The sequence below is a fragment of the Hypanus sabinus genome, chromosome 19, assembly GCF_030144855.1.
Source record: "Hypanus sabinus isolate sHypSab1 chromosome 19, sHypSab1.hap1, whole genome shotgun sequence".
NCBI classification, from domain to species: Eukaryota; Metazoa; Chordata; class Chondrichthyes; order Myliobatiformes; family Dasyatidae; genus Hypanus; species Hypanus sabinus.
The window spans coordinates 24,933,495-24,949,425 of NC_082724.1; the positions used below are offsets into that span (position 1 = coordinate 24,933,495).

General features: G+C 38.7%; 1 protein-coding gene across 3 annotated transcripts in view; it reads left to right on the plus strand.

Moving 5' to 3' along the window:
- pxk (PX domain containing serine/threonine kinase) overlaps window positions 1–15,931 on the plus strand; it is a 61,806-nt gene that overhangs the window by 18,122 nt on the left and 27,753 nt on the right. For all 3 annotated transcript variants that reach the window (XR_009506782.1, XM_059944222.1, XM_059944221.1), the window contains exons 6-12: window positions 1,266–1,339; window positions 2,116–2,190; window positions 3,629–3,733; window positions 6,806–6,907; window positions 7,034–7,195; window positions 11,350–11,467; window positions 14,854–14,932. Coding sequence is in view for 2 of the 3 variants with exons in the window: in XM_059944222.1 (XP_059800205.1) it covers window positions 1,266–1,339; window positions 2,116–2,190; window positions 3,629–3,733; window positions 6,806–6,907; window positions 7,034–7,195; window positions 11,350–11,467; window positions 14,854–14,932 (715 nt within the window). In the remaining variant the exon portion in view is untranslated. The remainder of the gene's footprint in view (window positions 1–1,265; window positions 1,340–2,115; window positions 2,191–3,628; window positions 3,734–6,805; window positions 6,908–7,033; window positions 7,196–11,349; window positions 11,468–14,853; window positions 14,933–15,931) is intronic.

The following is a 15,931-nucleotide window of genomic DNA, read 5'->3' on the forward strand; positions in this document are numbered from 1 at the left end:
TTTTAAAAACATTTAAAAAATAAAAACATGAAATGCTGGTTGTTTGAAGTGGAGCTCGTAGCTTTTCCCAGCAGATTCCAAACCATTATGTGTGAATTCTAATGTGAATGTATTATTATTAATGGACTGCTTTTCAAATTATACCTGTAAAATTTTTATTTCAACAAATACTTACAACTCTATACAGATAATATTGCCTCTATGTGCACTGGACTTGAGGAGTACGTATTTATATCCATCCATAGCTGTATGGTTCCTTTGAGATCAACTGTATGTCATTTTCAGATTCAACTCAGATTTATGACTTTAGGAAAAAAAATTAATCTGTAAAACCAGATGCCATTATCTAAATATTGCAAAACTGAAGTGCTTCATCTACTGATACTGTAAGCTTCACACATGCTTCCTCTCTACTCGTCTCAGTCCAAACTTGACCTCAGCTTATGAGACAAGCTAAGGATGCCGTTAATAATAATTAGAAGAAAAATCTTTTGAATTCTTGCTGCAGTTGAAATATACTTATGGAATGCAATTTGTTATTGAAAGGTTGATGGACTTTTCTATTTCATAATTTCATAAAAGTCTCTTTTGTTTGATTTCTGTAAGCATCATAGAACAATTTAAGTGAAGATATAAATATTACCCTGGTTCAATTAGATTGTACATCCTATGTGTATCACAGCAATATGATGGATATTAGGAAGGGGCAATAATCTTTAATTTGCATGTAATGAATTACTGCTGCCCATTGTTTTTCTTCTGGCCTAAGATTGTTTCATGTTAGTTGTGCCCTTGGTCATTTGTGTGTGATCTGATTGAGTAGAATATGGTTTTGGGGAAAGGTAATCAAAGAGGCTACATGTGATCCTTGTGTTATAGAATTTCACTATTATAGAATTTACAAACCAGTACCCAAAAATTTGAGATTCAGAATAAAATTCACTCTTGGAATTTGTGTGGTGAAGAGAATTAAATTAATCAATGCAACCCTTGTATAGGTGATGTGGCTTTACGTTACAGAAAATTGTGATGCAACTAGCCTTCTGGGAATGTAGCCCTTCCTGTAACACAGTGTCACCTGTACTGAAATTCTGGGTAAAAGTTTGGAGTATGGTACTTTGTGGTGCATGTTTTTTAAGTATTCTGTTTGGACAAGATGAAATCCAATTGCATTACTCCATTTTGGATGTTTGTAGATGCTACTTACTGTGGATAAGATCACTTTAGATTTGAAAAAATAATCAAAGCATTATTTCTTTTTTAAGGTTGGAGATTAAGAAAACGACACCTTTTAATAAAAAGTAAGGATCGTCCCAAAGAGCGACAAGTATTAAGCTGGGTAAGTTCTCATTTTAAAGAAATGGGGTAATTAAGTTATGGTAGTTTTATTAATTAACTACCATTATATTGTGGAAAGAGTCATCTATACAATGTGCATCCTATCATAAGTTGCATTAGCAAAGCTTCAGTGTACAAGAGTAAAGATTTTGCTTGTACTGGCTTTTTTCTGATATGTTAATTTCTATTAAGTATCTAGCCAATAATTCAAAAAATCCAGTGAAAGTTTGTCTGTGATTTGAGATAAAGTATTACTGGACTGAGGATGTGCAAGTTATTCTGGCAAAGCTTAACTGGGGTGTTAAGTCAGTTGCTATTTTGTAATGCATTTTATTTTAATAAAATTTTAATGCTATTTTTAATATTAGTCTGATATTGAACAATATTTTATCTTTATCCATACCTTCATACTTTAAAAAAAAACAATGGGATGTAACGAAGAATAAAGAAGCTTAACAGTCCGTCTCTGCTTGTTTAAAATAGCTATCAATTTTTGTGCACATCTTTAATGGAAGTTGACAGTCGAAGTATGCACAGGCATATAATTTAATGTTTCATTATGATAGAATGAAAGCTTATCTCATACTCAAGGAACTCACTGTCCGTAAGTACACTTGCTTTGTCAGTTCATATTCAACCTTTCAGTTTGTAGTTCAGATGACATTGGAATAATTTTGGAGACAGGTTGCAGCTGTTTTTAAGGGTCCTTACTGTGATTTTGGACAAGAGAGCTTTTGTTTAATTTCATTTGTATTTTGCCTATGATCTGTTTTGCAGGCTGATCTTGGTCCTGATATGTTTCTCTCTGATAAAGACCTTCAGTCAGTAATGAAGCTTTTACCTTCTTGGTCTGTAAGTAATCATTCAAAGTCCTATATCGTTTTTACCACTTCAGACATATAGCTAATGTCAGACCACTGCTTAACCAGAAGATATCAGAAACAAATCATAGAAAACTTACAACAGAGCAGGATGCCATTTGGTCTGTATTGATCAAAAAAGAGCTAGCCAACTTAATCCACCATTCCAGCGTTAGTTCCATGGGTTCTACAGGTTATTGCTCTCCAAGTACATGTTGAAGTTTTTTTTTAAAGTGTGATAAGGGCTTCTGCCTTTTTCCTCTTTAGGCAGTCATTTCCGGACCCCTTCTACTCTCGAGGTGATTTATTTTTCATTCTTCTAATTCTACCAGTTACTTTGTTACTTCAAATTTATGTCCAGTTGTTTTAGATGTTCTCATTAAGGGAAACGATTCATTCCTATTTTATCTTGATTTCCTCAGTTTTATATATCTCGGTTTATGTTGCGCCTCGTCCTCCCATCTTTCAAATAAAGCAATCCCAGTTTATTAAATCTTTCCTCCAATTTATTGTGTTGGTTCTAGTCGCCTCATTATAGGAGGGATGTAGAAGTTTTAAAGGGGGTGCAGGAGAGATTTATCAGGATGCTGCCTGGATTAGAGAACATGTCTAATGAGCAGAGGTTGAACGAACTAGGACTTTACTCCTCTTTGGAGTAAAAGAGGATGATGAGGACCATAGAGTGGACAGCCAGCACCCTTTTCTCATGTGGCAATGGATAATATGAGAGGATATCCATTTAAGGTGATTGGAGGAATGTATTGGAGGATGTCAGAAGTAGCTTTTTTCAAACAGGGCGTGATAAGAGCATGGAAGCACTGGTGGGGGTAGTATTAGAGATAGATACATTAGGGACATTTGCAAAACAGATGGGCACATGGATGAAAGGAAAAGTGGAATTTTCTTGGGAGGGAAGAGTTATGTTAATCTTGGAGTAGGTTAAGAATATCCTGGGCTAAAGGGCCGGAACTGTCCCATACTGTTTCAGGTTCGGATTTCAGTAACATAAATTAGTTACTTAACTTTGAGTTGGTGTTTTTTTTCATCTTCAGTTTTTGTCAGTTAGAAGTCCGGCTAGCAACCGTTGATAAATTGTGTAATCTTTAGTGCCAGATTGAAGTTTGATTCATGTCTGTTGTTCTTATCTGCAAACTTTGCAGTTTGTTGCTAGTCTGGAGCGGTGAAAAATCTGATTTAGTGTTGGCTGTCCCTTGATATCACTACCTTGACCTCATTAAACAAAGCAATAGTTAAGGTGCTATATTCATAGAAACTAAAGATGAGATTTGGGACTTCTATTCTGTATTGTAAAATATTTGATTTGCTCAAAGTGTTACCAACAGGTTGGTAGTTGGCATATTTCTTGCCATAGACCTTTAAATCAGCATTAATATGAATCCAAGTCTGAGTTTTTCTGTTTTAACCTCCAGCACCCGTACATATATCCTGTCACATTTGCCACAGCCAGTGAATCTTCAGGGCTTGTTATCCGAATGTACAATGAAAAAGGAACACTGAGAGATTATATCTGCAAGGTATGTATGACATCTGACAAAAGGACTTTTCATTTTCTGACCAAACAGAAAATTTAATTTGTAATAAATGTATGTATGATTAGTTTTTCAAAGCAAAAGATAGATTATGCACCTTGCTTGGTGATATTTCCATATCGCAGCTTACCTGATTTTCATTGTGTACAATGTTATAGACCATAGAATAATACAGCACAGTATAGTCCCTTTGGCCCACAATGTTGTGCCGACTCTTAAACCCTGCCTCCCATTTATGTCCCCCACCTTAAATTCATCCATATGCCTGTCAAGTAGTCTCTTAAATTTCACTAGTGTATCTGCCTCCACCACAGACTCAGGCAGTGCATTCCACGCACCAACCACTCTCTGAGTAAAAAATCTTCCTTTAATATCCCCTTTGAACTTCCCACCCCTTACCTTAAAGCCATGTCCTCTTGTATTGAGCAGTGGTGCCCTGGGAAAGAGGTGCTGGCTGTCCACTCTTTCTTTTCCTCTTAATATCTTGTATACCTCTATCATGTCTCCTCTCATCCTCCTTCTCTCCAAAAAGTAAAGCCCTAGCTCCCTTAATCTCTGATCATAATGCATACTCTCCAAACCAGGCAGCATCCTGGTAAATCTCCTCTGTACCCTTTCCAATGTTTCCATATCCTTTCTAGAGTGAGGCGACCAGAACTGGACGCAGTACTTCAAGTGTGGCCTAACCAGAGTTTTATAGAGCTGCATCATTACCTCACGACTCTTAAATTCTATCCCTCGACTTATGAAAGCTAACACCCTATAAGCTTTCTTAACTACCCTATCTACCTATGAGGCAACTTTCGGGGATCTGTGGACATGTACCCCAAGATTCCTCTGCTCCTCCACACTACCAAGTATCCTGTCATTTACTTTGTAATCTGCCTTGGAGTTTGTCCTTCCAAAGTGTACCACCTTACACTTCTCCGGGTTGAACTCCATCTGCCACTTCTCAGCCCACTCCTGCATCCTATCAATGTATCTCTGCAATCTTTGACAATCCTCTACACTGTCCACAACACCACCAACCTTTGTGTCATCTGCAAACTTGCCAACCCACCCATCTACTCCCACATCCAGTTCGTTAATAAAAATCACGAAAAGTAGGGGTCCCAGAATCGATCCTTGTGGGACACCACTAGTCACAACCCTCCAATCTGAATGTGCTCCCGCCACCATGACTCTTATGAACCTTTCAGTTCATCACCTTTGTTCCTTAAGTTTCTTGCATTGAAGTACACACACTTTAGCCCTTCTACTTTACTACCTTTACACCCTTTATTCTGCTTCTGTTTCCTCAAAGCCTCTTTATATGTTAGATCTGGCTTTACTCCATGCACTATACTTGCAGTTCTCGCATAACCTTTATCCGCCTCTACCTCACTATCTGCTCTAACACTCTGGTTCCCCTCCCCCTGCAAATCTAGTTTAAACCCCCTGGAGCAGCACTAGCGAACCTTCCTGCAAGGATATTAGTCCCCCTCCAGTTGAGGTACAACCCGTCCCGTCGGAACAGGACCCACCTTCCCTGGAACAAGGCCCAATTGTCCAATTGCCCAATTGTCCTGCACCAACTCCTTAGCCACGTATTTAGCTGCATTATCTTCCTATTTCCAGCCTCACGAGCACGTGGCACAGGTAGCAATCCTGAGATTGCAACCCTGGAGGTCCTATTCTTCAACTTTGCTCCTAACTCCCTAAACTCTCTTTGCAGGACCTCCTCCTCCTTCCTATCCACGTCATTGGTCCCTACATGGACCATGACATCTGGCTGCTCACCCTCCCTCCTGAGAATACCGAGAACTCGATCCGAGATATAGCAGACCCTGGCACCAGGAAGGCAACAGACTATCCGGGGTTCTCAATCTCTCCCACAGAACGTTTATTTGTACTCCTAACTATCGTACCCCCTATTACTACTGCTCTCCTCTTTTCCCTCCTTCCCTTCTGACCTGAGAGTCTTGTTTTGGTGCCAGAGACGTGACCACTGCAACTTGTCCCAAAACGGCATACTTATTATTGATGGGAGTGGCCACAGGGGTGCTCTGCTCTTCCTGTCTATTCCCCTTCCCTCTCCTGACAGTCACCCAACTACCTGTCTCCTGACTTTTAGGGGTGACTATCTCCCTGAAACTCCTGCCTATTTCTGCCTCTGTCTCATGAATGATCCGAAGTTCATCCAGCTCCAGCTCCAGTTCCCTAACTCAGTTTGTCAGGGGCTGCAGCTAGATGCACCTTTTACAAGTGTAGTTACCAGGGACAATTATGCTCGCCCTGACTTCCCACATACTGTAAGCAGAGCTCCCGACTGCTCTAACTGCTGCCTCCATTACCTACTTCTAAGCTAATTAGATTAATTAAAGGAGGTTACCTGGCCTTACCTCACTGGGAGCAAGCTCGACCTCAGCCTCTGCTCGCCGAAGCCTCTTGAGCTAAAGCCTTCCTACCCTTTCCCACTGCTCCGTCGCCCCTCCGTTAATCTGCTCACTTTTTAAACTCTCCCACTGTCTCACAGGCCAACCTTCAAGCACTTGCACAGTCATGCCCCGTTCAAACTGCCAAAGAAATGACCTCATTCTGCACAATTGAAATTGTAAAGTGACTTAGTAAGATTAAAAAACTAAAAGCCATGAACTAAGTGGTTTATTGATAGTTAATTGGTTGATTAGTTTTATAGAGGTTGGTTATCTCTAAGTTTGGTAATAAGGCAAGTAAATGTTCAAAGTTAAATACATTCTGTATTTGAAAACTTTACAATTAAGCATTTTAAGATAAAAATAATTTGACTTTAACTGTAGATTTTTCATTTTGAGTCTTTTGTTTCTTTTAAGTAGAGTAGTCTTTTCAGTTATTGAAACTGTACTTTGGTATTATAGTAATTTAATTGGCTTACATTTAGTTACAAATATCGCATGTATAAAATTATATATTATAATATAAATTACTGAATTGCACTCTGCTGGAAATGTCATCATTTGCAAACTAGTAACAGGTCTGTTTTCTGTATCAGTCCAAAAACTCATCAATAATAATTCTGTAAATGTAATTTACACAAAGGCTAAGCCAAAGGATTGTTTTATGAAGAAATACTGCAGTCCAAAGAAAAGTCAAGGATTTGACCTTCAGCAGATAAAAACATTTGGAAGACAAATTCTGGAGGTAAATTATGTTTATTCATTTCTCTATCAATCTACCCCATCTAGTCATCACTAGAATAATTCTACTTGAGCTCTGGTGTATTTTTTAAGCATATACCTTAGTGCCCGACTTGTTTTTTTATTTCAGGTTTTGAAGTTTCTTCATGAGAAAAGAATTCCATATGGACATCTTCATGCCTCAAATGTGATGCTTGATGGTGATACATGTAAATTATTGGATATAGAAAACTCATTGCTGGGATTGCCCAGTTATTATAGACCTTATTATACACAGTCCAGGAAAATAAATGTTAGTATTCATCGTCCCTACCAGTGTAATAAGCTATTTTCATTATTTCATGCTGTTATATTTATTTTGAGGTATACTTGTAATCAAAACTTCTATTTGAATTACTTTCTCTTGGATTTAGATGAGCTGGTTAACTATTTGCTGTTTTCAATGCAGTTTAGACTATGAAAACAAATCACTTTTATAAATCTAGTTAGCTGAGGCTTTACCTCTTTTAGTAAAGAAATGCTTTTACTTAGTAATCAAGCATTAGAACTTGTGGAGACACAAGAGACTGCAGATGCTGAGATCCGAAACAACAAACAATGCCGGAGGATCTCAGGAGGTTGCTGGCATCTGTGGGATGGAAGAATTTACAACCTCTCAGCTTGAAACTGCTGAGAGGTTGCTTGGGGGGGGGGGGGGGGGGTGGTTTAAACTAAATTTGCAGGGGGCGGGGATCCAGAATGTGAGAGAGGATAGCGAGATGAAGAATAAAGGACGGGTGGGGACTACATGGTTCCGGAATATTAAGTGTGTAGTAGAAAAAGGTGAGGCGGAACAAGTGATAAGGAGGACACATGTACAGAGGGATGGTCTGATGGAACATGGAGTTAAATGTGCAGAAAGAATAAGTAAATTTAGGAAGGACAACAAAACTTAAGGGGCGTATAGCCCGATTGGAGTTCGGGGAGCTGGGTTAAGCACAATAGGCAGCAATTTAAACAGAGAGAGGAGAAATGGGCTAAAAATTCTATATATGAATGCACAAAGTGTCAGAAATAAGGTGGATGAGCTTGTAGCTCAGGTGCGAATGGGTAACTATGGTGTTGTTGGGATAACGGAGGCATGGCTGCAGGGAGATCAGACCTGGGAAATGAATGTACAAGGGCATACGCGCTATCGTAGGGACAAAAATGAGGGCAGAGGGGGTGGGGTGGCCCTGTTGGTGAGGAATAAGATTCAGTCCTTTGCAAGGCTGGACATAGGATCAGGAGAAGTAGAGTCTGTGTGGATAGAACTGAGGAACAGTAAGGGCAAAAAGACCCTAATGGGTGTTGTCTACAGGCCCCCAAACAGTAGCATGGATATTGGGTGCAAGTTGAATAGGGAGTTAACATTGGCATGTGGCAAAGGTAATGTCACAGTAGTTATGGGGGATTTCAACATGCAGGTGAAGTTGGTGCTGGACCCCAGAATAGGGAGTTTGTAGAGTGCCTACGGGATGCATTCTTGGAACAGCTTGTACGAGAGCCGACCAGGGACAAGGCTATTCTGGATTTAGCATTGTGCAATGAACAGGATTTGATAAGCGATCTTGAAGTAAAGGAGCCATTAGGAGGTGGTGACCATAATATGATAAGTTTTTATCTGCAATTTGAGAAGGATAAGGGCAACTTCGGAGGTGTCAGTGTTGCAGTTGAACAGGGGAGACTATGGAGCCATGAGGGAGGAGCTGGCCAAAGTTAAATGGACAGATATCCTAGCAGAAAAGACAGTGGAACAGCAATGGCAGGTATTCTTGGGAATAATGCACAAGGTGCAAAATCAGTTCATCCCCTGGAGAAGGAAGGATTCAAAGGGGGGAAAGGGGCCACAGTGGTTGACAAAGGAAGTCAGAAATTGCATAGCATTAAAAAAAAAGAAGTATGACAGAGCTAAGGTGAGTGGGAAGACAGATAATTGGGAAATTTTTAAGGAACAACAGAACTTAACTAAAAAGGCAATACGGGGAGAAAAAATGAGGTACGAACGCAAGCTAGCCAGGAATATAAAGGAGGATAGCAAAAGCTTTTTTAGGTATGTGAAGAGAAAGAAGATAGTTAAGAACAATGTTGGGCCTTTGAAGAATGAATTGGGTGAAATTGTTATGGGAAACAGAGAAATGGCAGAAGAATTTAATAAGTACTTTAGATCTGTCTTCTCCAGGGAGACACAAGCAATCTCCCAGATGTATGGATGGGCCAAGGACATAGGGTAACAGAGGAAATGAAACAGATTGACATTAGGAAGGAAATGGTGATGAGTAGACTGATGGGACTGAAGGCTGACAAATCCCCAGGTCCAGATGGTCTGCATCCTAGGGTACTAAAGGAGGTGGCTCTGGAAATTGCGGATGCATTGGTAATCATTTTCCAATGTTCCTTAGATTCAGGATCAGTTCCTGAGGATTGGAGAATGGCTAATGTTATCTCACTTTTTAAGAAATGAGGGAGGGAGAAAGCAGAGAACTATCGTCCTGTCAGCCTAACATCAGTAGTGGGGAAGATGCTAGAGTCCATTATTAAAGATGAAATAGTGGCTTATCTAGATAGTAGTGATAGGATTGGGCAGAGCCAGCATGGATTTACCAAGGGCAAATCATGCTTGACTAATCTATTGGAGTTTTTCGAGGATGTAATCAGGGAGTTAGACAAGGGAGATCCAGTGGATGTAGTGTACCTCGATTTTCAGAAGGCATTTGATAAGGTCCCACATAGGAGATTTGTGGGTAAAATCAGAGATCATGGCATTGGGGGGAAGATATTGACATGGATAGAAAACTGGTTGGCAGATAGAAAGCAGAGGGTAGCTGTGAATTGGTGTTTCTCGGAATGGCAGGTGGTGACTAGTGGGGTGCCACAGGGCTCAGTATTGGGATCATAGCTGTTTACGATTTACATCAACGATTTCGATGAAGGCATTGAGAATAACATCAAGTTTGCTGATGATACTAAGTTGGGTGGTAGTGTGACATGTGATGAGGATGTTAGGAGAATTCAGGGTGACTTGGATAGGCTGGGTGAGTGGGCAGATACTTGGCAGTTGACGTTTAATGTGAATAAGTGTGAGGTTATCCACTTTGGGAGTAAGAACAGGAAGGCAGATTATTATCTGAACGGTGTAGAGTTAGGTAAGGGAGAAATACAAAGAGATCTCAGAGTCCTTGTTCATTAGTCACTGAGGGTGAATGAGCAAGTGCAGCAGGCAGTGAAGAAGGCTAATAGAATGTTGGCCTTTATTACAAAGGGAATTGAGTACAAGAGCAAGGAAATCCTTTTGCATTTGTACAGGGCCCTGGTGAGACCACACCTGGAGTATTGTGTACAGTTTTGGTCTCCAGGGTTAAGGAAGGACATCCTGGTTGTAGAGGAAGTGCAGCGTAGATTCACAAGGTTAATTCCTGGGATGTCCGGACTGTATTACGTAGAGAGGTTAGAGAGACTGGGCTTGTACACGCTGGAATTAAGGAGATTGAGAGGGGATCTGATTGCAACATATAAGATTATTAAGGGATTGGACAAGATAGAGGCAGGAAATATGTTCCAGAATCTGGGAGAGTCCAGTACCAGAGGGCATGGTTTGAGAATAAGGGGTAGGTCATTTAGGACAGAGTTAAGGAAAAACTTCTTCTCCGAGAGAGTTGTGGGGGTGTGGAATGCTTATGCCTCAGAAGGCGGTGGAGGCCAATTCTCTGTATGCTTTCAAGAAGGAGCTAGATAAGGTATCTTATGGATAGGGGAATCAAGGGATATGGGGACAAGGCAGGAACCGGGTATTGATAGTAGATGATCTCAGAATGGCGGTGCAGGCTCGAAGGGCCGAATGGTCTACCTCTGCACCTATTGTTAATTGAAACCTTCATCAGGACTGAATTAGAAATTATCCAATTCACTTGGGTCAGTTAATTGCTAGTTCATCCTCGGTATTGCTGGCTATTGTGTAGTTACAGTGGTTTAAAATAGAACTAGAATAATTAATATTATTCTATTAGTGATAATTATATTAATAATATTCATTAATAATTGAATTTAATTATTCCCCAAGTTAAAATTTTAAGTCTCTGCATTAGAAAGCTATATTCTCTTTTAACTTGCACAAATGTTTAAATCCAAGTTCCATTAGAAAAACTCTTAAATTTTTGAAGCTCTTATGTGAAGGGAATATGCAGGATGGGTTGGGAAAGGATGAGTACAAGGGTGAATAGAAAAGAGTAACTATCTTCCTTTGAGTTACCTGCAAGAAAATAAATTATACTTTAATATAAATTTACTTTGACTTTGAACCTTTTCCCATGGATAGTATCTTCCACTACATGAACAAATAATCAAACATTGAATATTTTAATTGTCACATTTTGTACGGTTAATTTTTTTTGTTTATATATATATATATGTGTGTGTGTTACTTTTTAGACAACGGAAGCTATTGATGTGTATTCCTTTGGCCATGTATTATATGAAATGACTTACGGAAAGCCACCAGATTCTGTACCAGTAGACAGCTTCCCATCTGCTCCTTCTTCAGATATAGGTTAGGAATTTGTAAATTGTATCTTGTTTATTAATTATTTCTAATGTGCTTTGCAAACCCGGTTTGTGCATATTAGCCTGATTTGTTTACCATCGTGTAATATTACCCATCATCATGACCATTTTGTCAGAATGCAGATCAAAATCTCTTTTTCAAGAAAAGTGTGTGTGTGTGTGTGTGTGCATATAAAATGTGTGTATATATGTGTGTATGTATGTGTGTGTGTGTGTGTATATATATATATAAATATAAAATATGTGTGTATATATCTGGAGCTTTATTTCCCACACTGAAATTTAAGTTTATTGGATTCACTGTAAGATTTGTTACGACGGTCTAACATTTTTATTAAATAAAGCTAATTGAATTGTATGGAACATTGACAAGGATAGCATTCAATAGACCAGAGAGTGTGGCCCTATCAAGTCCTTTAAAATTGCAGCAATTCCTTTTATATTCTGACAATGGCTAACCTACTCTTGCTTTCCTATAATTGATTGTTTTATGTGCACAATTAATACATTTCCTGAATTGCCATGCCAAATTCTTGCCTACATTTTAAAAAAAAGATGGTATTTGTGTTTTCTATTGAAGTGCATAGTTCACATTTGCTTAGAGTATACTCCTTTTGACTAACTCTCTGTGTCTCTTTGCATAGTTCAGTTTTCCACCAAACTTTCTGTCACTAACAATCCTGAAAAAGATACGCAATCTTCTCATCTAAATCAATGATCTAAAAATAAGTGCCTTACTTTCCCAGTGTTTCTGTCCTTTAACAATAATCTGTTCAATGTTAGCTCTTACCTTTGTGAACCCAAATTTAGTCTGATAACTTTACTCAACATTATTAAATGCATTTTTAAAAATCCAGCTATCCACTAGTTAACCCTTGTCCATTTTTTTTGGATCAAAATAAAGTTGTTGTGTTTAAATCCTGAAATTTACTACCCAGCAACATTTTGGGAGCATCTTCGCCATATATGCTGGAGCAATTCAATAAAATATCCTTTCATTTTTTTCTAACATCCCTGTAGGGCTTGATATTGGACAGATATGTTGTAAATTAGGCTATTTATAATGCACAATAATAAAACCCAGGACAGTGTAGCACAGTACAAGCCCTTTCAATATAGAAAGTAATACTTGAAGCTACAGTAATTCTCTTATGTTATTTTACTTATTTATTTAGAAATTTAAGCATGGAATAGGCCCAACACGCTGTGTTGCCCGGCAACCCATCTAATCACAGGAAAATTTGCAATGCCCAATTAATCTACTAACTGGTATGTCTTTGGACTGTGGGAGGAAACCGAAGCACCCAGAGGAGACCATATGGTTCATGAGGAGAACGTACAAATCTCCTTACAGACAGTGAACTCCAAAATCTGGAATACCCTTAGCTGTAGTAGTGTTGCGCTTACTGCTATGTTATCATGGCACACCAGTATTAGCGAACATAGTGCATGCAATGTCTTAAGTTTTGGAATATTATGAAAATTTTTAATATATTTGAACCACCATGCATAATTCCAGGGCCTAGAAATTTTGCAGAGCATTGCACACAGCTGTCGTGTAGCTTCATACTTTAGCTGGTGAATGTTAGAATTACGATTTTCAGTCACCTGATTTTTTGTTCCTATGCTCTTTTTGTTAGGAATTGCCAGCCATGCTTTCTCATGATAAATGTTAAATTAAAATTATAATAAGTTTACGAAATTAAATAAGCTTTGTCTTCTGCCACTATATCTTAATGAAGCAGTTTTATTATGCTTGAAATGGAATTTGTTGTGGTAGGTTCCCTGAACTTTGTATTGGTTTTTGAACTTGTCTAGGCAGGACAGCATTATGAATTTTGAGTTTATAGCTACAAATTTTACTGGCAAAATGAATTATTTCATCAGAATGTTAACTGTGTTTAGGAGCTTATAGGTATTTAAATGTATTATTCTCCTTTCCATGTGCTTTCCCATACTGCTTCTTTACTAGATGCTCTGATCTATTCTGTGGAGTAAGGTCCATTGGAGTATGAGCATCCTAATAGACCATTCTTCTCATTTCTCCTTGTGGATGTTTGCAAGCTATTTACGAAGTGTGACTGTCTTCTGATGCACATATATTGTTTAAACAGGTGAATCATGTAGAGCAGGAACACCACAAGTTGTTTGCAGTTTGGAGAAAACAGGTCGTCTGTATGAGTTTTGTATTACCCAAGTTGAGATCAATTAATTCATATAGTCCATAAATTATTGTATTTAATGACCATGTCTACATAATGTGGTGTTTTATCTACTTGAACAGTTTGTTTAATTTCAAATAGGTCAGTATATTCATAATGTGTTGAACTTATCAGGATTATATTATTGGAATGGTGCTGAATTGACAATTTGGCATTAATGTGGCAGTCATGTCAAGGGACACTCAAGCCACATAAAACCATACTAAAGCAGGTGACAAATAATATTTTAAATAATGGCTTAAAGTTGGAAAGAGATGTGAAGAAGTTTCAGGAAAGATTGCATAGTCTTGGCAGTTGAAGACAATAGCCTCCAGTAGTGTATCAGTGAAAACTGCTAATGTATTGGAGGAAGGTGATGAGCAGGTTTGAGAGATTGCAGAAAAAGAGGAGAACCTTCAAGAGAGATGTAAGCAGTGATGATTACAATCAAGGGATTCCTTTACCTGAACACTGTGCAGATTTATTGAATAAGTGATGATGCACAGAACGCAGGTAGTAGAGGTTTGGTTGAGTGTAAAAGTGGGTGCATGTAATAGATGAACAGTCAACAGTGGATATAAACGGAATGGAATTGAGCATTGTCATGGAATTGGAAATAAATGATCATGTATAAGTATATTATTAGATGCTCATCTTAAGATTTATATAACCAGGTTCACTCCTATTTGCTGGGAAGGTGGATGAATCAGTGTCAAGATGTGGCTATGTTTGTCAAATAAAAATTTGTATAGTCTGCTCATGCAAGTTTGAGCAACTATTCATGTCTTTCAAGTATTGATCTTAATTAGTTTAAAGTTTGCCTGGTAATACTTTAGCATGTATTTTATTAAAATTTATTAATATGCTGGTTTTAAATAAAAAAACAAAAATGTGCAAGTGTCAGGTTGATTAGAAGCGGTATGGTAATGTAGTGGTTAGTGCATTGCTCTACATCTCCAGAAACCTGGGTTCAATTCCTGTAAAGTGTTTGTACGTTCTCCTCGTGAGTGTGTGGATTTCCTTATGCTCCGATTTCCTCCCACGTTTCAAAGACGTAACAAGTTAATTGTTCATGTGCTTGTAACTGTTGGGCTTGAAGGGCCTCTTATGGTGCTATATCTCTAAAATTAAAAAAAAAAGTCCTAAGAAGGTACCTGAATTTTCTTCACAGTATCTGTGTTGCAGTCCATCCTTTCTGCAGAAGCTTGGAAAACAAATATGCCAACAGTTGCCCAGCTGATAGAGACACCGTAAGTGGAAACCCATTTGATATAGTCCTCATAGTTTAGGAAATTTACATGTAGATGTCACAATTATTCTCAATCTTCGATGTTACAGTAAAATGTGTGCTGTTTGGAGAATGATGTATTGTTGGTGCAGTGTTATTTAGAATGTTTATGGTTGATCTGTTCAGAATTTGTGGTTTCTCAGTTATGTAACTGTAATCTCTTTTCTGCCAGCCTCATGTCATAAATCACTAATGCAGTAAGAAATCATTCTCAAAGCCTTAAACACAAAGTTATTTTATTGTGAAGGTACTTGCAGGTGTTTCTGTCTTTGACGTTGTTGTAGTTTTCCTATTTGCTCAACCAAGAGATCACACTGCCCAGCTGTTGAATGAAACAATAGGGAATGGCTGACTGACTGACTGAGTTAGAGTTGATCATGGATATTGCGTCTTAGTTGTCTAGATACACAAGCCTTGGCAGTACTCTATGGAGGACAAGCTGTTGCCCATGTAGCAAGCTCCCTCCTGTCCACGTATCTGATGAACCCAAAGGATCGGCAGAGACCGATTTGTTACCAGTTTGATGCCAGCAGCACCGCAGGAGTTTCCTGTCAGCACTGAACTCAATGTAGGACTGCCTTAGTGACTCCAGCTCCGGACATTTCTCTTGGGGAAGCCTTCCCCATGAGTGGGTATAGCTGCAAGGCAGCGGAAGTTTGAGATCAGAGTTTTTTAAGTGGGGCCCAAATTGTTTAAGTATTCAAAATGCAGTTGACGGGAGAATCCCCAGTCCCTACCCCCATCCCTCACGGATTTGTAGAACTGGTTCCCAATTTCAATCCTGGAACTTGGGCCAATGTTCCCTCTGATTTGTAATGGCCAGTGTATGCAGAAATCTTGTGCTGTGCAACTATTCTGCCCAGTGACAACAGCATGTACACACGGGATAATTTCTTCAATAAAAACAGTATAAGTAAACCAGATTTAAAATCTGCAGATAAATCATCGCAAACTTCACATT